The sequence below is a fragment of the Trachemys scripta genome, chromosome 3 (assembly GCF_013100865.1).
Source record: "Trachemys scripta elegans isolate TJP31775 chromosome 3, CAS_Tse_1.0, whole genome shotgun sequence".
NCBI classification, from domain to species: Eukaryota; Metazoa; Chordata; order Testudines; family Emydidae; genus Trachemys; species Trachemys scripta.
The window spans coordinates 138,014,049-138,034,231 of NC_048300.1; the positions used below are offsets into that span (position 1 = coordinate 138,014,049).

Here is a 20,183-nt window from a genome sequence, read left to right on the forward strand (position 1 = left end):
TCCCCCAAAACTATTTGTGGAAATTGATCTGCATATTAATATTAATAATTAATTAACAATAATGAGCTGCATGGAAGCAAGCCCTGATTTAAACATATCTCTTTGGTAAACACAGCCAGAAAAGTATAAAACCCCACGACCTATCACTGCTTTTATGTTTTTAGTCGGTTATATTAAGTTCACCACAGGCTGCAAGTTCTTCTTTAAACGCGGAGGGAAGTGGGGGAGAGAAACAGGTGAAGAGGGAAGGCTAGTAGACAGAATATTTTCTGGGATTGCTTTCCCTCAAAAAAATCCCACCATAATAAAAATCTCTCTTCATCTGCTCCATCTTGCAATGTTAAACTTATTAAAATGTTTTGGGCTCCTAATTATAGGCTACTTAATTTTATAAGGCCTCAAGTAACCAAGAGGTTGAGGAAACATTTTATTTTTCCTAAAACGGTCTGCTTCATTTGAGGTGGTTATCATTATAGCACTTCTCACTGGTATATAAAAGACACTGTTGACACCAGTTCACCAGACTAAGCGCTCAGCCATATTAGCACATGTCCATCTTCCATTCACCAGCGTGCATTCTAATCCAAAATGGACCTTGAGATGCCCTATACCCCACAAAACTGAGGTTTAGAGCAGCCTAAACTTCACTGTGGGTTAGAAAACACACAACTGGATTAGAAGCAGACAGTGGCAATACACCATCAGTAAGGTAAGGAGGGGAAGCTTATGCATCAGAATTGGTATATGTGTCATGGTTAGAAACAGTGTACCAGTGGTGTTTTTTATATGTTCCTCATGGAGGTTTCAGTCTCACTCCACATTTCTGGCTCTCTTCCTGCCTCAGACCTTTCATCTTTTCTGCAGGTAAAGGAAATCACTCAGAAAAATAAGAACAAAACACCAGAATTGATTTAAAATGTAAAATGTATAGTTAGTATTAAGTAGCAGGACGCACCTCTGTTTCAGAATTGATCTGCTTCCATAACAACTGACAAGTAGCAAATCGAAGACTGCTGTCCTCTGAATCATTTTTACCTTCACTAAAATAGTCAGCTGGAAAAATACAAATAAAAGGCAATCATAATGGTGTTTATAAAAACAAAACTTTTTTTCACAAGCAAACGACAATGGCTGAAAAGGAAATCTATCCTCAATCATAATAAGCCATTATTTGTCTATTAACTGCATGTATCTCTATCAGGTAGGCAGAACAAGTGAGGGAAGTATGTCGAGGCTGTTGCCAGAAGGAGTTGGTGAATGATCTGACTTTCACCGCTGGTCCCAGATTGAGACAAAAAGATACATAAATATATACAAACATACATACCTAGCTCTTATATAGCACTTTTCATCCACAGATCTCAAAGCAGTTTACAAAGGAGGTCACTATCATTATCACCATCTCTAAAATGCAGGAACAGAGACAGAGGTGACTTGCCCACCTCAGCCAGCAGGCCAGTGGCAGACCCAGGACTAGAACCCAGACCTCCTGAATCCTTGTCCAATGCTCTTTCCACTACACCAGGGGTTCTCAAGCTTATTCTTTCTGAGGCCCCCTCCCAATGTGCTATAAAAATTCCACAGCCCACCTGGGCCACAACAATTGTTTTTCTGCATATAAAAGCCCAGACCAGAGTTAGAAGCAGGGCAATTGCCCAGGGCTCCAAGCCACATGGGGCCCTGCGAAGCTAAGTCACTCAGGCTTCGGCTTCAGCCCTGGGTGGCAGGGCTTGGAGCCCTGGGCTTCAGCCCCAGGCCGGAGGGCTTTGGCTTTCTGCCCTGGGCCCCAGCAAGTCTAATGCCGGCCCTGCTTGGCATATCCTCTGAAACCTGCTCGCGGCCCCACAGTGGGCCTCGGACCCCCAGTTGAGAACCACTGCGCTAGGCCACCCTGCTTGGCAACCATCCACATCCTGCCTTGCAGCTGGATAAACTAGCATTGTCTCCCTTATTATAAATATTCCCCTTCCCAAACTGTCCAACTTGTTTCAGTCCGTCTCACAGTCCACGCAACCAACCAGCCATGGGGTCTTCCACAGTGCCTTGCAGTAGGCCTCTGGTCCCCCTCCATTATTCCACAGTAACATCAGGTCTATACTAGAAAGGCTTTGCCAGTATAGCAATGCCAGCAACCTCCCAGTGGAGATGCAGTTTATACCAGAAGAAACTAAAGAACTTGGGCAGGGACCGTCTTTTTTGTTGAGTGTTTGTACAATGTCTAGCCCAAAGGTGTCCTGGTCCATAATCAGGGCTCCTAGAATGGCATAATACAAATAATAACTTTTGCCACTATATCTTATTCCAGTTCCCCAACCGGGAAAAGCACATTTGTGGTGATATCACAGCGTTTACATTTGCCAACATACCTAGGTCAGTTGGGGGTGCATGTGATTTTTTCACACACCTGACATATGCTAGCAAAACTTTTAAGTGCAGACCAGGTCTAAGTTTCTGGTCCCCATCTCCAACCTTCCTTCACCTCCCTGAACTTTAAAGTTAATAAGCACGTCTTAAATATCAGACCCTCTTTGTTAGCAGTGTCCTGACGTCTCTCTGCTGAGACATTCTGCACTCAGCTTCCTAGATGCCCTGTTTGCTACCCCCGTAATGCCGGCCCTGGCTTTTATATGCAGAAAAACAGTTGTTGTGGCAGAGGCGGGCTGTGGAGTTCTTATAGCATGTTGAGGGGGTCTCAGAAAGAAAAAATGTTGAGAACCCCTGGCTTAGAGGACAGCTAACACTACGTGGAAGGGTACAATGGCTGACGGTTATATAAACAGTTCAGTTAACTGTCAGGGCATGCAGGATTGAATACGATGATTAACTTTTCTCTTTGCAATAGCAAAGACATGAAAACAAAAATAAATGTTACAACAAAACTGTAAGTTCCCTTTAATAATCAGGTACTAAGCAATCAGCTGCATTCTAGTCCCTAGAAATTACTCCTGGGGGGATTCTGCAGGACTGCACGCCTGCAGAAAATGGCAGGGAAGCAAAGGGAAGAGCATGGCGGCAAGGGGGTGACCATGGGTGCAGTTTTTTGGGGGGGACTGCCCCCCCTCCAAACAGAGGCGAGGCATGGGGGGGGGCACACAGGGTTACATGCCACTTGCCCCTCCCCCATTCTACAAGCGCAGCACTGCCCAGCTGAAGGAAGCTGTCTCTCCATGGCTCCGCTAACTCTGCAGTTGAACGCAGCCTCCTGGATCCCAGTGCCAGTCCTGCTCCCCTTCTGTGTTCTGGAAGCCTTCCTGTTTTCTATTCCGTGAAACAGTGAGTGCCCGCGGTGGGGCTGGGGGAAGTGAGGGAAGGGGGGATGAGGGGATGGGGAGGGAAGAGACAGTGGGGAAGGAAAGGGGTAGAATAGGGCAGGGGGAGGGAATGTGAGAGTGAGGGGGACGGAGAAGACAGGGGAATCATGGGGGGGAAGCAGGAGCCCGGCCTGCAGCGTCCCCTCAGCAGCAGCTGGGGCTCCCCCATTAAGCAGGCCCATTGAACCCTCACCCTGACAAACCCAACCCCTCTACACCTGAACCCCTCCGACAAGCCCCCACACCCAGAACTCCATCCCACTGATCCCCAACCAGCTGCACTTGGACCCCACCCCATCAAGCCCCACACCCCCAGCACCCAGATCCCCCACTGAGCCCCCCACACCCAGACACCCTCCCCCCAACCACCTTCACCTGGATCCCCTGCAGAATCCCATTGCCCCTGCACCCGGAACCCCCCAATGAACCTCTGTGCATCCAGATCTCCCACTGAGCCACCCACATCAAGATTGCCCCACACAGAAACCTCTCCCCACACACCTAGATCCTCCCCACACCTGGATCCTGCTGGGCTGAGCCTGCCCACCCACACCTGGCGCAGAGGGGCACGGCTCTGGGGCAGGCCCAGCCCTTGCACTGTGTCAGGGTCAGGTGCAGCCTCACTGCCGAGTCTCTGTAACGGGGTAAGTGGGAGCTTCAGGGTGATCTCCCACCTCAATGCAGCCAGTGGCCTGTGCTCCCCACTGCCATGCTGGAATCACAATTATTTATTGACAAATAAAATGTGCAGAATTTTAAAATATTGTGCGCATAATTTTAAATTTCTTGGCACATAATTCCCTTAGGAATAAGAAATGAATCAGCTGGTGCGCCTGCGAATGTATCACTATTGGTGATTAATGGAACCCCCCATCAAAGAGCTCATTGTTTACCTACACCAGTGGTCTCCAACCTTTTTACGCCCAAGATCACTTTTTGAATCTAAGGGCAACTCAGGATCTACCCTGCCCCTTCCCCAAGGCCCCACCCCATCCCGAAAGTCTTGCCCCGGTCACTCCATTCTCCCCCACCCCAAGTCACTTGTTCTCCCGCACCCTCACTGGGCTGGGGCAGGGGATGCGGGCTCTGGGCTGAGCCTGAGGCAGGGGGTTCAGGTGCAGGAAGGGGTGAGGGGTGCAAGCTGTAGGAGGGAGTTTGGGTACCGGAGGGGGCTCCAGGCTGGGGCAGAGTGTTGGGGTGCAGGAGAGGGTATGGGGTGCTGGCTCTGGAAGGGGGCTCAGGGCTGGGGGTCGGGGTGTGGCCTCCCACCGGGCAGCACTTACTTCCAGTGGCTCCTGGTCGGCAGCGGGCGCAGCGAGGGTAAGGCAGGCTCCCTGCCTACCCTGGCCCCACACCGCTCCCGGAAGGGGCCAACGCGCCCTGTGGCCCCAGGGAAGAGAAGACGGGGGGCACGTGGCTCCGCGCGCTGTCCCGCAAGCACCACCCCTGCAGCTCTCCTGGCCAATGGGAGATGCAGGGGCGGTGCTTGCAGGCAGGGGCAGTACGGAGGGAGACCCCTGCCCTCCTGCCCTCAGGGCGGCAGTGGCCGCTTCCGGGAGCAGTGTGGAGCGGGATAGGCAGGGAGTCTGCCTTAGCGGAAGCCATGCTGTGCTGCCGCCGGAGATCGCGATCGACCAGTTGGTGACCACTGACCTACACTAACAAAGCCACTTAAATGGCTCCAGGATCCTTTGGTCTTGCAAATCTATAATTTTTTAAATTAACTAAAAGCAACACAAACCACCATGTGTGTGTGATCATACCAAAATTATTTTGTTTTTTTTCCCCCAAGTGTCTAGACAGCGGATGCTAGGTGCAAGTGTGCACAAAGATCTGGTCCTGAGAGATGTGGAGTACCAGCAATTCTGGCTGAAGTTAATGGGATTTGAAAGCACTCAGCATCTTGCAGGACTGGGCCAAAAAGCTGGACATACAAACGAGAGAGCACTACCTATTTCTTAGGCCTTAATAGACGTCTGTGCATATGAATGGCCTTCTCTTGCACTTATAAATGCATACCTGGAGTCCATTTTCTGAATAGCCAGAAAGAAGGGTAAACAAAATCAGTGTCTTAGACTGAGGGACAGACTTACAGGTATTTAGGTGCCTAAAGATACATCTCAGGACCTACTGGGATTTTCAACCAGATTTTAATAGGATTTTAAGTCCCAATAGGCATTAGATGTATAGGCACTTTTGAAAATTCCACCAGGTACTATATCTGCATCTTTAGGTACCTAAACACTATTAAAAATCTAGTCCTGAGTAGATAATGGAAGAAGGGGATGAGTGTGTGCACACATGCAGTGACCAGCCAATATTTTTAACAATGGCCAGATCCACAAGATGCACAACTAAAAGATGGAGAGCTGATTTGTATATTTCACGACTCCTGGATTCTTCTTTTCCTCAGGGTTAAAAACAAACAAAAAAAAGATGACTCCTACTCAATTAAATTGCATCTTTTTAATCTGAGAATGTCATCTCCTCTAGGGATGTGGCAATTAACTAGATATTTCACTTAAACCAGTAGCATGTTAAATCTCCCCAAAAAGATATTTAAAAGATTATTCTAAACATTGACTGGTTTACAATAGCAAAATTAGTTAACATTTGTATTAAATTTCATTGAACTATTCCCAAAGACAGTGATATTGCATACTGGCTGCTAAATTGGAGCAACATCAGTTTTAGCAAGATAAATTTAGCAGAATGTGAACACAAACCAAGTTTTCAGTAAAAGAAAAATTCTACTGTGATATCCCAAGTCTATCCCATCTAGTAGTGCTCCGTACTGACAGTTAGAAAACTTAGGTTAGACTTCCCGATCTCAAGCTCCTGGGGTTACAGACATGCCAGGCCTGAAAATCATTTTGGATTAATTTTAAAGCAGGTGTTACAGTATATCCCTCTGGTGATAAAAGAGTCTGCAGTGTTTTCCAATGAGATTTAAAATCTGGTTCATTTTTTTTTTTTTTTGCACTCTTCTTCATTCAAATTGTCACCGTTTTTGACAGCTCTGGGGCTAGCAGGGATTAGGAGTGCTGCCAAGGCAGCATGCTTAACCTGGGAGTAAGGACAGGACATCTCTTGAGTTGCTTTCAACAGGAACTGAGCAGCACTATTCATAGGTCCAAGGGGAGTCAGTCTTGTCTAGTTCTTCTCAGATGGTGAATATTACATGGGGGCTGACGGATGGGAAGCATAAATAATGAGGAACAATGGACAAGAACATTAGAGGTACAAAGGGCTTTTTCCTGACCTCTTCCTCACCAAAATCAGATAAGCAAAGTAAAATATGATCGGCATGCTGAATAACGCATCATTTCTGATTAGGTAAGAATATTCAGTGCCTATCAATGATGGTTCTCCTTTGATTTATCAGTTATTGTTTACTGGCTTGACAAAATACCAGTTTATGACAGTATGGAGAAAAAGTTTTCCTGAAAAAAAGATTTTTATAAAGATGAAGAAGGCAATGAAGGCAGAGCGCTGGAGATGAAGAAATTTCATAGCAGTTAATAACTAGCTGGGGTGCTGCTGCTAAAGAGATGACAGCTCTTCAATATTGTGTTGGCATTGGGGAGTAAATGAAATCCATATGTGGGAATTACAGAATAAAATCAGAGTTGAGGCTTATGGGATCAAGTGATCCTTTCTAAAGCATAGCAATATATATCAAAATACACTAACCTGTTGATGAAGAGATCCTTCTCTTCTTGGAACTTGGTTTAAACACAAAGCAGCCCTAGAGAGTAGCAAGCAAAATGTGAACTTCAGAGAGAGTTTCCATCTCATCAACAAGGCTCTGGTAGTAAACCTCAAAGATGCAAACACTAAGTAAGTACTAACTCACCTTGCTTCCTAAAACTACATTTGCTATAAAAAATGATACAAGCTTTTCAAAACACAAAGAATTCATGGGTATAACTAAAACCTTGCTTTACCACAAAAGAAAAACTCCTGGGTCTGGAGGGATCTATGAAGACTCCGGAATCTAGATCTGAAAACAATCCCTCTCTCACCCCCATTTCCTCACTCTTCTCTCAACTAGTGACATAGAACACAACAGGAAACAATGCAGATACTTTAAGACAAAATGGAAGCAGGTAAAGCATGTCTCATAATAAAGTAAAGAAAAAATACAAAACCTGAAGCTTTCATTTATAGATTATAAAAGACACAGGCTCTGCCTATAGCTGGAAAGTAATTCAAAAAAGTTTCCCACTATGGCTAATACTTAGGGTCCTACCAAGTTCACGGCAATGAAAAATGCGTCACAGACTGTGAAATCTAGTCTCCCCCTGTGAAATCTGGTCTTGTGTGTGCTTTTACACTATACTATACCGTTTTCACAGGGGAGACCAGAGTTTCTCAGATTGGGGGTCCTGATCCAAAAGGAAGTTGCAGGGGGTCACAAGCTTATTTTAGAAGGATCGTGGTATTGCCACCCTTACATCTATGCTTCCTTCAGAGCTGGGCGGCTGGAGAGTGGCAGCTGCTGGCCAGGCGCCCAGCTCTGAAGGCAGCGCCCCGCGACCACCAATGCAAGAATAAGAATCTTAGATGCTGATTTGTTTAATTACTGCAACACCCTGGTGTGGACATTCAGAAATCAGTTTAAGAGTGCCTATATTGATTAAGCTAAATCAATTTAAGGCACTCAAACAGATTTAATAAAAATCAAAAAATTTAAATCTAGAAGGGACCATCATGATTGTCTAGTCTGACCTCTTGAATACCACAGGCCAGAGTTTCACACAGTAATTCCTGTGCAAAATTCTACAGCTTGTGTTATGCAAGAAATGAGACTAGATGATCACTATGATTTAAGAGTATCCACACCAGGAAGATACCCAGATTTAACCAAACTGGATACTCAAACTGTATGCAGACTTTCCCTTACTGGAAGAAATAGGGCCTGAGTCTTCTCTCACTAGTACTGGTGTAAATCACCATCCATTAAATTCCATGAAGTTTCACTGGCATAAAATTGATGCAAGCAAGTGAATAATCAGGTTCACAGTGTTTCCCTTCAGGCTATCTTGAAAAGGGTATATAAGGAACTTCAAAAGAAGGCAGAAATTCAATCGCACACAACACCTCAGTAATTTCACAGTGATTATGAAAAGTAAGAAACCCTGGAATTTGTGATAAAGCAGCAGAACCCACCCTATTAACACTTGGAATTTCCTCCTCATATTTATAGATATAAGATTACATTTATAAATCATCCATGGAAAAGAACTCAAGGGAATAGCCTCAACAAAGCTCTGTGTAGCATTCATGGGCTTCTTATTCCCTCTGGAACACTGGATAAGAGACAAGTAACAAAAAAGTAGGAAAAAATAGTCAGTTTTCACCAGGGCAAAAGGTTAACAGTGGGGCACCTGAAGATTCTGTACCAGGTCCAATGGTGCTTAATATATTTATTTATTAATGAGCCAGAACATGGGATTCAGCAATGAGGTGGCAAAATTTGCAGATAAAGTAATTTAGGTTAGTCAAGGGCAGAGAGATCTCTGAGGAACATCAGAGGGACCACATCAACATGTGAATGTACAACAAAATGACAAAAGTAGTTCAACATTGATAAATGCAAAATAACTATTCACACATCTTAATTAACTCCATCAACTCAGCAGAGGGACTTGGGATGTCATTGTGGACATCTCAATAAAGACCTCTGCTTAATGTGCAGCAGTGATCAAAAAAGCAAACTAGATGTTGGCACGCATATGGAATAGGATGGAGAATAATACAGAAATTATTACAATGACATTTATATGAATCAATAATAGGGCCTCATCTAAAATACTGGGTACAATATTGGTCACCCCCTCTCAAAGAAGATATTTCAGAATTAAAAGGGGCTCAGAGAAGGACAACAAAACTTAGGGGCATAAAAAACCGCATACAAAGAGACTGAAAATATTAAAACTATATCTTAGAAAGGAAATGAATAAGAGGGGACAAAATAATGGATGATACAGAGAAGGTAAATCGAGAACTTCTGTTCTCTCTGTCACATAACACAAGAACAAGAAGGCATTCAATGAAATTAAAATATCGCAAATTCAAAACCAAGAAGAGTAACTATTTTTTTTCCACACAACGTGTAAACAAACAGTAGAGCTCACTGCTAAATGATGCTGTTGGGTCCAAAACCTTAGCAAGATTCAAAAGGGGATTGGATGTTTACATGGATAAAAGTAATAGTTAATGCTAACATACGCTATTGGAAGAGATATTAAACCTCATACTTCAGGGTTTAATCCAATATCTAACTATTGGGGATTAGGAGGAGAATGTGGCGGGCAGATTATCCTACATCTGTCTAATACAAGGTTGCATGCACTTTTCTCTGAAGCATCTGGTACTGGCCACTGTAAGAGAGAGGATGCTGGATTAAAAGGACTACAGTTCCAAGAAAGGAAGGCTTCTGCAGCAGTTCAGGTAGCACCAGTGCAGATGCATCAGTGCCGAAAAAATGTGCATGAATTTTCCAAGCATAACTGCATTCCATGCAACACCACACAAGAGCACGCAGTTCATAAATTATATTTTGTAGTTAATCTTATGTGCAGAATTTTGACTGCTACTTTAATGTATACATAAAGACTCTGCAATTTCCCAATGTAATGAACAGCTGTGTAAGTTTTCACGTCATTCTCCATAACTTGATATTTTCAGTTCAATACAGGATGCATTTCTAGGAGAGATACTCTGTCTAACCCAACACAAGTTATTGAGCTCAAGGGTAACTGGGTAAAGTTTAATGGTCCGTGATATACTGAAGGCCAGACTAGATGATCTACTGGTCTCTTCTGGATTTAAACTCTATGGATCTGTTAATCTAGAAGTACTTTTGTATATGTTCAGTGGTATATCTTATCACACATACTAAAAGCTATTGAAAAAAGTGGAAGGACAAAAAAATAATAAAATATCATGATTATTCAGAGTATTCACTTACCTGGAATGGTTTCACTGTAGAAAGCTACACTGAAACCTCAATTTGTAATGCAGTATACAACAAACCATTATGATATTAATCAGAATAGTAATTTATGCAGTCTAATTTGGTCAGGTCAGGTCAGGACCACTTTATGCATAAGTGGATTATGCAGTTAAGTGCAACATAGTATCTTTCATTCCCATAAGTTTCCAAAGTGTATTGGAAACAGAAGAAATCTTTTAGTTCACCTACTATGCACTCATGCTAGGGTGAACCACACCAACTGAAACAGTACACAGCAAAACTACATATTAGCTTAAGACAGGAAGTGAGGAATATCATATCCAATTGAAATGCAGGGGAAATAAAATATTTTAACTACTCCAAGTGGGACAGTCCAACAGAGGCAGCACTCCCACTCTTAACAATAGTGGTGAGGACCTATATTTTATATCTCACCTGAAAGATAATCTCTCTTGAGATCCAATGTCTCCTAAAATCATGCAGGAGATGTACATTCAGTACTGACTCAGAGGAAGAGTATCACCTACTGAATTTACCAACACTATTTCCTGCAGCACCTGAATTTTCCCTTTGAGGTTTCCACTCTAAGCACCTGCTCACCAACTGTGCTTGGCTTACAAAAATCTGATGATATCAGAGTGAAGTAGCAAGGCTACAGCATATCTATGTGAAAGGACGACAGGATATATTTAAAACTGTAAGTCCTAATTAGTTTTGTTTCAAAACACCTGGAGTGGGGCAGGTGATGTCTTACTTTGGGAAAATGTCTGTTTCTAACTACAATATGGTGCAACAAGTGGTTTCTCAAAGGAGGGACCTAGGCTTTCAAAATAACATATATGGTTTCACAATTTATAAAAAACATTTCAAAAATACAAAGCTATTTGTGGTTAAAAATGATTATAGTTCCTAAAAGGAAAAAAAGTAGGACATCAAAATATATCAGATACAGTGCATTTAAAAATAACAGCAAAATGTAACTTGAAAGGAAAAATAAAGGAAGGAAATTCAAGTTGCTATTTCTGGAATGGAACAAACATGATAAAGTACAACCACTATAAAACATGAAGTGGGGATTCAATGCCCCACCATGAAACACCATAGGTTCCCATCATACCAATGACCACAGAGAGAATAAATGCAATATTCTTCTCACAGAGATGACATACAATGCTGGGAAAGGACTTTGCGGAGGGATCTACACTGGCATTTTTACCCATGTCATCTAACTTTGATCAGAACAAGTCAAGATGACATGATGGTAAAAAATCAGATTGGCCCATGCAATGGTGGGAGTTTACCCTAAAAATGTCAGGGTACACAATGCTACAGAGTAAAAAGAAAAAGGAGAACCACTGTAGAAGATAGATGCCACAAGCAAGGGACCTTGCAGTCCTCCAAAGCAGTGTTTCCCAAACTTGGGACGCCGCTTGTTTAGGGAAAGCCTCTGTCGGGCCGGGCCGGTTTGTTTACCTGCCGCGTCCGCAGGTCCAGCCGATCAAGTCTCCCACTGGCCGCGGTTCACTGCTCCAGGCCAATGGAAGCTGCTGGAAGCAGCGGCCAGTACGTCCCTCGGCCTGTGCTGCTTCCAGCAGCTCCCATTGGCCAGTGGGAACCATGATCAGACGGACCTGCGGACAGAGCAGGTAAACAAACTGGCCCGGCCCGACAGGGGCTTTCCCTAAACAAGCGGCGTCCCAAGTTTGGGAAACACTGCTCTAGAGTATTCACTACAGACCTACTGCCAAGTAACACATAGCTGAGAAGGAAGACCCCACATTTTGAATTCAATTTTGAGACCATTACTCCTTTGTAAATAGCTGCCACAATCCTAACCCTAATCTTAAACCAGATCTAAACTTCTAATTCAGAGTCAAGAGACTTACAGGAGTGATTTAAAATAATACATGTACATCGACACCAAACACTATTTCATTTAAATCTTTGATCACCAATATTAGTCTCGTGAGGGACACAGGAGGAGTGCTCCATGGCAATAGAAGGAAGTGCCAAACCAGATTTTTTTTTTTTAAACACAAAAGCACAGTCTCTATCTGCAGCAGCAGAGCTAGTACTCAGCGCAGCTGCATATCAGCTTTACTTCTATCCATTTTAAGACGTCACTAATATGCACCGAACATATCTGTTTTTTGGTAGGGTCAGAATGTGAAGTGTAATGAAAAAGGTACAGCAGACAAAGTGTGTTACATCAGCCACAAGCACTGCAGCGCACCAAACACACACAAAATATCAGGATAATCCACATAAAATGGGCAGCAGCAGGAGGTATGCACACAAATGTATAATCACTGGGGTGTGTTTGATATACTGCACAGGCGATACAAAAAAACTGTGTTACACTGTGGGAGGGAACCTGATAACCCCTTTGATGGGTGATTTATAGAATAGAGAATATCACACAAGGGGATTCACACACTCTCATTCCCTCTGTGGATATGTCTTCACTGCAGCTCACGGCATGCTTCCTAGCATGGGTAGACAGACACACGCTGCTCAGCTTGAGCTAAAAATAGTAGTGTGGCCACAGTGATGCAGGCGGCAGCTCAGGCTAGCTGCCTGAGTACAAACCCACCTAGCTACCTTTCTCATATATGGTTAGCCTGAGTTGTCACAACCACACAGCTATTTTTAGGAGGTTAGCCTGCGCAGAGCCAGCGCACCTATCTACTCGTGCTGGGAAGCATGCTAACAGCTGCAGTGTATACATACCATGTAGGCATCATAGGCAGAATACAAACTATTATTAAGGTTATCTGACACTTCCCAATATAAGAGTCAGTTTTCAGCTTATAACTTTGTGAATCTTACCCATGTGGGCTGAAATTTTTCAGGCCTAGTATCTGCGTGCGTGCGTGCGTGCGTGAAAATTCCAGCTACAATGGTTTAGCTGCTTCTGAGAATTAGGCTAGAGAAAAATACGTTGTTTTTCCCTAGTAAAAAAATTCTGGCAACCTTTTCTTTGAATAGCTCTAGTGACCCAATGCTGTGGAACAGGGACTTGAAACGTGGCAGGAGAGTGCCTTTTCCAGGGATGGGCCTTTTGCTGTTCGTGAAAATTTACCCAAATTTCGCCAAGCTGCAAACCTTTGAAAAATCGCAGCTCACCTATGCTCACTTAAGACTTCTTCAATTTTAGCGGATAATATATCTGAAGATTCCATTCTCACTAAGCAAGTTTGAGCTTCTCACAGCTCCTCATGTGGACCTCCAGAGTCTAGACTGTATATGTGCCATCTCCATAGTGCAACTGAGCATGCTCCCTCCCCCTCACTGGGTCCCAGACCCAGCCCAAGCACACCACAATTAAACAAACCCATGAGCCCCAGTCAGGCCAGTCATGGGTTTCAAATTGCAGTTAGACATATTCTCAATGGCCTGCTCTGCTGACACCCAGGCCGCTAGAAGAGGAAGCCATCCAATTCAAAAACAGAGGATACCAAAGCTGGACTAGGGGTAAGAAAAGGAGTAGACTGGACAAGGCATCTGATGAAACTCAGACTGAAAGGGGGAGAGAAACTGGGATTGGCTGGGGAAGGAGGCTGGGAGTTGGGGGCAAAGGGAAGGCTGGAACATATTGAACAAGCAGACTAGGAACCAATAAGGGAAAGAGTGGAGGGGAAGGGAGTGGGAGTCAGTTTGCAGAGGTGAGGGAAAACTAAGATCAAACAAGTAGTTTGGGTCCAGGGGGAAAATGGGACTGGCTAGACAAAGAGACAGAGTCAATGAGCCAGATAGAGGGAAGACTGAGGTTGGATGAAGTGTCCAGGGAGGGAGACTAGGACTGGGAGCCAGCAGGGACAGGAAGGGGAGAGAGGGATTGGACAAAGAGCTGGGACTGGTTAGACGGGCAGGGGCAGGAGATTGGGACTGAGACACAAAACAAGCCTGAAGGGTGAGGAACAGGACTTGCTGGGCAAGGAGACAGGGACCAGATAAGACTTGAATTTTGATAATGGTCAAGCTTGGGTTCAATGGAAAGTCCTGCCCCCAACATCCAAATATCTAAAATTAATCTTTGGCTGCACTGTCTGCATGAAGCACTGGATTTTTGTTGGTTATGGACAGTTAGGTAATCTTTATGAGTCAAATTCTAGACCAGGTAGAGTAGAGATTAGTACCCTGGTCCAAAGCCTATTTATGTCAATAGGAGTCTTTCCATCAACTTCAAATGACTTGAGATCAGACCCTAGGACCAGGACTTCAAATTCAGTTCTGAAGAAAACTAGGAGTCAGTGGCATGCATGGAGTTCTGAAATAATGTACTCACATTGATTTTGAAGCTTAACAGATAGGTTTTTGCATGAGGGTAGGACCTGTACCTCATCCACAAGTTAAATGAGCTGTAACAGTGTAATCTGTGGGGATGAAGCCATGGATCATAGTAGCTAGGTCCAGACTTTGGGTTGAACACTATTTTACTTTTATTTTTATTCTGATTTCTCTTAATTGATGGTTGTTGGTCACACACATTTTTATGAATAGTAGGGTTGCTTATAGTTGTTGTTTAGGGTTGTTTAGAAGTCTGTATGTTTTTAATTATCAGCGTCATTAATTAACAAAACACACTGATATTCTGTGGTATAAAACTGTGAATAAATAATATCCCATGCCCTATATCATATCCACCTCCTCACTGTTACAAAGCCTGTATAAATCTCTCACTCTAATATCACCCACTACCTCTGCACTGTCTAACACAATGTACATGACACAATAGCAGGGCAGCATATTAATCACACTTCGGTAGCAAAATAAAAATTACATATCCCCATGGTCTCTATCCCGCTCCTCCCTACAGCAGGACATAGTATCTGTACATATCTCCTCTGTTATATATCACATGCTACTGTTGCTGGGTGTCAGGGACAGATCCTGCCAGAACTTATTTAACTTTAGTCACCTCAATAGAGTTCTGTACGTGCTTCAATGTCTGGAAGACAATCTGGCTGTACAGACACAGCATCTGTCCCCTGTGAGTGTTTCTGGAGCTGCGGTATATGTATTTACAGTACAAGAAAAAAAATGCAAGGCTCCTATAAACAGGCATAACAAAAGGAATCAACACTACTCGCTCCTGCTCTAACGGTGAAGGTGGCCCCGGGGAACGTGTGTGGAGGTGTCCCTAGGGGATGGGGATACACAAACAGCCTGCCCCCCCCAGCACACACGTGCCTTGCGCCCCACCTCCCTGCTGTTACACCTGCTTCCTACCCGCCCAGCAGCCCCACAGGAGAGAGGGCTCCTCTCCAGCCTCACGTCCGGGGCGGGGGCTCCACTCCAGGTTCCTTCCCGGCGGAGCTCCCGTGGGAGAAGTCCCCTAGCGCCCTGGGCGGACAGGCGGGGAGCGGGACAGAGCGCGCCGCGGGAGCCGCCCGATCCGGGAGCTGACCTGCCACAGGCCCCCAGCGCGCGGATCAGCAGGGCTGCCACGAAGGGCTCAGTGACCCCCTCTTCTACCCACCTTGGAGACGGAGCTCGTGCTCATTCTGCCCCCACGCGCTCCCGTGTCCACCACCTCAGCCCACTCGACGGAGCGCGCGAGAAGTTACTAGCGCATGCGCAAATCTCCGACAACAGGGCGCGTTCACTTCCTCCACTTGCAGAGTGAACTTGGAAACTACTCCCCCCCCCCATACACAATAGGATGGTCCATCCCCTGCGGCTCCTCCCCGCGAGCGGCCCGGCTCAAGTACCGGCGCGGGGGGGAGAAGGAGCTGTTTATCCCCCCGAGGGTTGTACAGTCCACCGCCCCTTCAGCAGCGACAGGAAGGAACGGCTCCTTTCCTCTGGACTAGTCCACGCGTGGTGGGGACGGGGTTGCACGCGCGGCTCGTTCGATGTGAAGCCATGGCGGCTTGTCCCTTTCGGAGGAGCATCGCCTCTCAGGTAGCTTGTCCCCTACGCAGAGACGCTCCCTGCCGCTGCACATGGTCCAACCCCCTCCTCCCGGGGATCCATGTTGGGACCGTCCGACTGTCTAAACCCCCCCTCCCCCAGCGTTCGAACCCCCGGCTCCCAAACTCCCCTTTGGCCCTGCCCCCCCTCCCCCCCCGGCCAGGCTGTGGGATGTGCGTGTAACTGACCCAACGTGCCCGAGTCCGCGCTGCCAGGCAGCCCGGGGTCCCGCGGACGCTCCCGGGGCCTGCACGGTGTGAGGTCAAACCCGGGGAGTTAAACTGGCGCAAGAAGCTGTGTGGACACTCGGAGTCCAGGCAAGGGTTGGTCTTGGGACCAGTTTTGTTCAATATCTTCATTAATGATCTGGAGGATGGCGTGGACTTCACTCTCAGCAAGTTTGCAGATGACACTAAACTGGGAGGAGTGGTAGATACGCTGGAGGGTAGGGATAGGATACAGACGGACCTAGATAAATTAGAGGATTGAGCCAAAAGAAATCTGACGAGGTTCAACAAGGACAAGTGCAGAGACAGAAGAATCCCATGCACTGCTACAGACTAGGGACTGAATGGCTAGGCAGCAGTTCTGCAGAAAAGGACCTAGGGGTTACAGTAGATGAGAAGCTGGATATGAGTCAACAGTGTGTCCTTGTTGCAAAGAAGGCTAACAGCATTTTGGGCTGTATAAGTAGGAGTATTGCCAGCAGATCGAGGTACGTGATCATTCCCCTCTATTCGACATTGGTGAGGCCTCATCTGGAGTACTGTGTCCAGTTTTGGGCCCCACACTAAAAGAAGGATATGGTAAAACTGGAAAGAGTCCAGGGCAACATGGAGCACATGACTTATGAGGAGAGGCTGAGGGAACTGGGATTGTTTAGTCTCCAGAAGAGAAGAATGAGGGGGGATTTGATAGCTGCTTTCAACTACCTGAAAGAGGGTTCCGAAGAGGATGGATCTAGACTGTTCTCAGTGGTAGCAGATGACAGAACAGGGAGTAATGGTCTCAAGTTGCAGTTGGGGAGGTTTAGGTTGGATATTAGGAAAAACTTTTTCACTAGGAGGGTGGTGAAGCACTGGAATGGGTTACCTAGGGAGGTGGTGGAATCTCCTTACCTAGAGGTTTTTAAGGTCAGGAGTGACAAAGCCCTGGCTGGGATGATTTAGTTGAGTTTTGGTCCTGCTTTGAGCAGGGGGTTGGACTAGATGACCTCCTAGAGGTCCCTTCCAACCCTGATATTCTATGATCTTCTGTCCTACCCCGTGCTTGGCACTGGCCACGCAACTTCTCTGGGTTCATTCCTCTGGAACTCCAGCCTCTCCTTTAGCAAAACAGCCTGTCTTGCTCTAGAAAAAGGTGGTGATGGAGAATGCCCCGTGACCCTTGCTAAATTGGTTCACTGGTTACTTACCCTCACCTCACTGTTCAAAATTTGTACCTTATTTCCATGCTGAATTTGTCAAGCTTCAACTTTCAGCCAATCTTCTAGGCTGAAGAGTCCGTTATCCAATATTTCAGTTTATTTTAAACGGATTAAAGGAATTTGTTTAATCTAAACCTTGAAAAGATGCTCTTAAACTAAAATAAGAGCACCTGCTAGGTCTTTGCACCAATTTCAGTTAAACTGGTGTTATTTTTTTCACATAGACAAAGTCCTGAGACTGGTCAGATACACTGCTATTGTTCAGATCTCTAGGGGCAGAAGTGAAATTGTCAAGCATCAGGTCAGGTTTATGCTGTTCCAATGTGTGCTCTGGCCAGGAGGTTCTGGGATGAGAGTAGTGAACACACAGGCTCCTCCTTTCTTTCACTAGACAGAGGTGTGGGGATGAACCTTCAAATGTATCAGGATTGTCACTCTAAAACCTGAAGTATCTGAACAGTCAGTGTGAAGCAATGGAAACAACTACAAGCATACTTGAGAGCTCTTTTTGTTTAGAAATATCACCAGGTTCAACCACCATTGGAATTTGCGGTCTGTTACTGTCCAGTGTGAAAGTTCTCAGCCATTTTTGGCTTTTTACACACATGACTTTACTAATTACACCCATGCATCAGTATAGGCTTTCAGTTACTAGTACACTGAGGGTACGTATAAACCGCACACTTCTTACAGCAGTGTGTAAGGTATATATACTGCATGCCCCCACTTGCCAGTATTAATAGCAATGTAAGATGATGAGGCACTGCTTAGGTGAGTAAAGATACACCAGAACCCTTAGGGTATGAACCCCAATACAACTTTACACGCCCATGCAGTGCCTCCCCCATCTACACTGCTATTTTTTAGCAGTGTAGTGTCCCGCTGATGGAATCTTTTCCTGATGCAGAGGAAGGCTCTGGCAGAAGGAAAAGTAGCCCCAGCAGGCTGCCAGAGCCTTTCCCTGCCACTGTGAAAGGCCTGGTCCACACTAACCCCCCACTTCGAACTAAGATACGTAACTTCAGCTACGTGAATAATGTAGCTGATGTCGAAGTACCTTAGTTCGAACTTACCGCGGGTCCAGACGTGGCAGGCAGGCTCCCCCGTCGACTCCACGTACTCCTCTCGCCGAGCAGGAGTACCGGCGTCAACGGCAAGCACTTCTGGGATCGATTTATCGTGTCTATACAAGACGCGATAAATCGATCCCAGAAGATCGATTGCTTACCGCCGGACCCGGAGGTAAGGATAGACCTACCCAAAGATTCCAGTATCACGGAAAGGTTCCAGCAGTATAGGGTTAGATAGGTATATAAAGGGTTTAATAAGTTTGGCTAAATAATATATATGCTTTGCAGTTTATGTAAACTGCAGGTGTTTAGCAGTCATGGGACGGCCTTGAAAGGTGCTATGCTTAATTGAAAATACTGGGCTTGGAATGTGGCTTCATTGGAAAAACGACCTGAAAGGTAACTGATAAGAAAAGCCCCAATTATCAAGATGGTTCTGACTGATTTTAACAAAGAAAGGAATTCAAGAAGCCGTGACCATTGTCATGTATGTTCCAATAATAAGGTATAAAAGGGTAAAGTCTTCAAAGTTCCTTGCTAGTACCTGCTGTTCAGTTGGAGCCAGCCAACATGGGTTTGAGCACCCTAGGTCCAGTCCTGTTGTAAGTAGCTGATCAATGCTTATAACTTCATGCTACTGTATGGTCTTGATGGTTACATTGATGTTGTGTTGATACCCTGTATTAATAATAATTAAGGCTGCGAGTTTGTCGCGCAAGTCACTTTCTGTGACTTTCCGTGACTTCTGTAGTGGCCGGTGTAGCTGAATCGGGGCCGCCTGAGCGTCTTGGGCAGCTCTCTGGCTAGCTGCACCGGCTGATGCTGAGGCAGTCTCAGACCCCTATCCCCCAGCAGCAACAGGAGTTTGGGTCGGGGGCTCAGGGTTGGGGCATAGGAGGGAGTGAGGGCTCTGAGCAATGTTTACCTCGGGGAGGCGGGGGGCGAGGCTCCCTGGAAGTGGTGACATCCCTCGGCTCCTAGGGGAAGGCGTGGCCATGCAGCTCTACATGCTGCCTCCTCCCCAATGGCTGGGAACTGCGGCCAATGGGAGCTGTGGAGCTGGCGCTTGGGGAGGAGGCAGTACGCAGAGCTGTGTGGCCGTGCCTCCACCTAGGAGCTGAGGGATATCATCGCTTCCCAGGGGCCGCGGAGCCGGGTAGGGAGCCTGCCAGCCCCAAACACCAACCCCCCAACACCAGTGGGGGTCCCGGGCTGTGCGCTGCCACCTGCCCCCACGGCACCCCCTGGCTCAGCTCCCCGAGCACCTGCAGTGCCCCCCTGCCTTCCCTCCCCAGCACACACAGCCCTCCTGTCCGCCCCCCTTCCCAAGATTTAGTCAGGGGTTTATAGTACAAGTCATGGACAGGTCAGGGGCTGTGAATTTTTGTTTACTGCTCGTTACCTGTCCATGACTTTTATTAAAAATACCCACGACTAAAACGTAGCCTTAATAATAATAACAATTCCAACAGCCAGCT

General features: G+C 45.9%; 2 protein-coding genes across 6 annotated transcripts in view; one reads left to right on the forward strand and one right to left on the reverse strand.

The window, feature by feature from the left end:
• Nucleotides 1–15,906, reverse strand: part of ORC3 (origin recognition complex subunit 3) — a 77,741-nt gene extending 61,835 nt beyond the window's left edge. For all 3 annotated transcript variants that reach the window (XR_004645188.1, XM_034766064.1, XM_034766063.1), the window contains exons 1-3: nt 15,776–15,906; nt 7,005–7,059; nt 956–1,053 (exon numbers count right to left, since the gene is read on the reverse strand). Coding sequence is in view for 2 of the 3 variants with exons in the window: in XM_034766064.1 (XP_034621955.1) it covers nt 956–1,053; nt 7,005–7,059; nt 15,776–15,799 (177 nt within the window). In the remaining variant the exon portion in view is untranslated. The remainder of the gene's footprint in view (nt 1–955; nt 1,054–7,004; nt 7,060–15,775) is intronic.
• A 127-nt stretch (nt 15,907–16,033) lies between these two features.
• RARS2 (arginyl-tRNA synthetase 2, mitochondrial) overlaps nt 16,034–20,183 on the forward strand; it is a 55,934-nt gene continuing 51,784 nt past the window's right edge. The window contains exon 1 of one of the 3 annotated variants that reach the window (XM_034766065.1): nt 16,034–16,200. In XM_034766065.1, coding sequence (XP_034621956.1) covers nt 16,162–16,200 — 39 coding nt within the window. In that variant the 5' untranslated portion in view covers nt 16,034–16,161. Of the gene's footprint in view, nt 16,201–16,376; nt 16,533–20,183 lie in introns of those variants that run through there. The other 2 variants (XM_034766067.1, XM_034766066.1) reach the window with 2 other exon arrangements.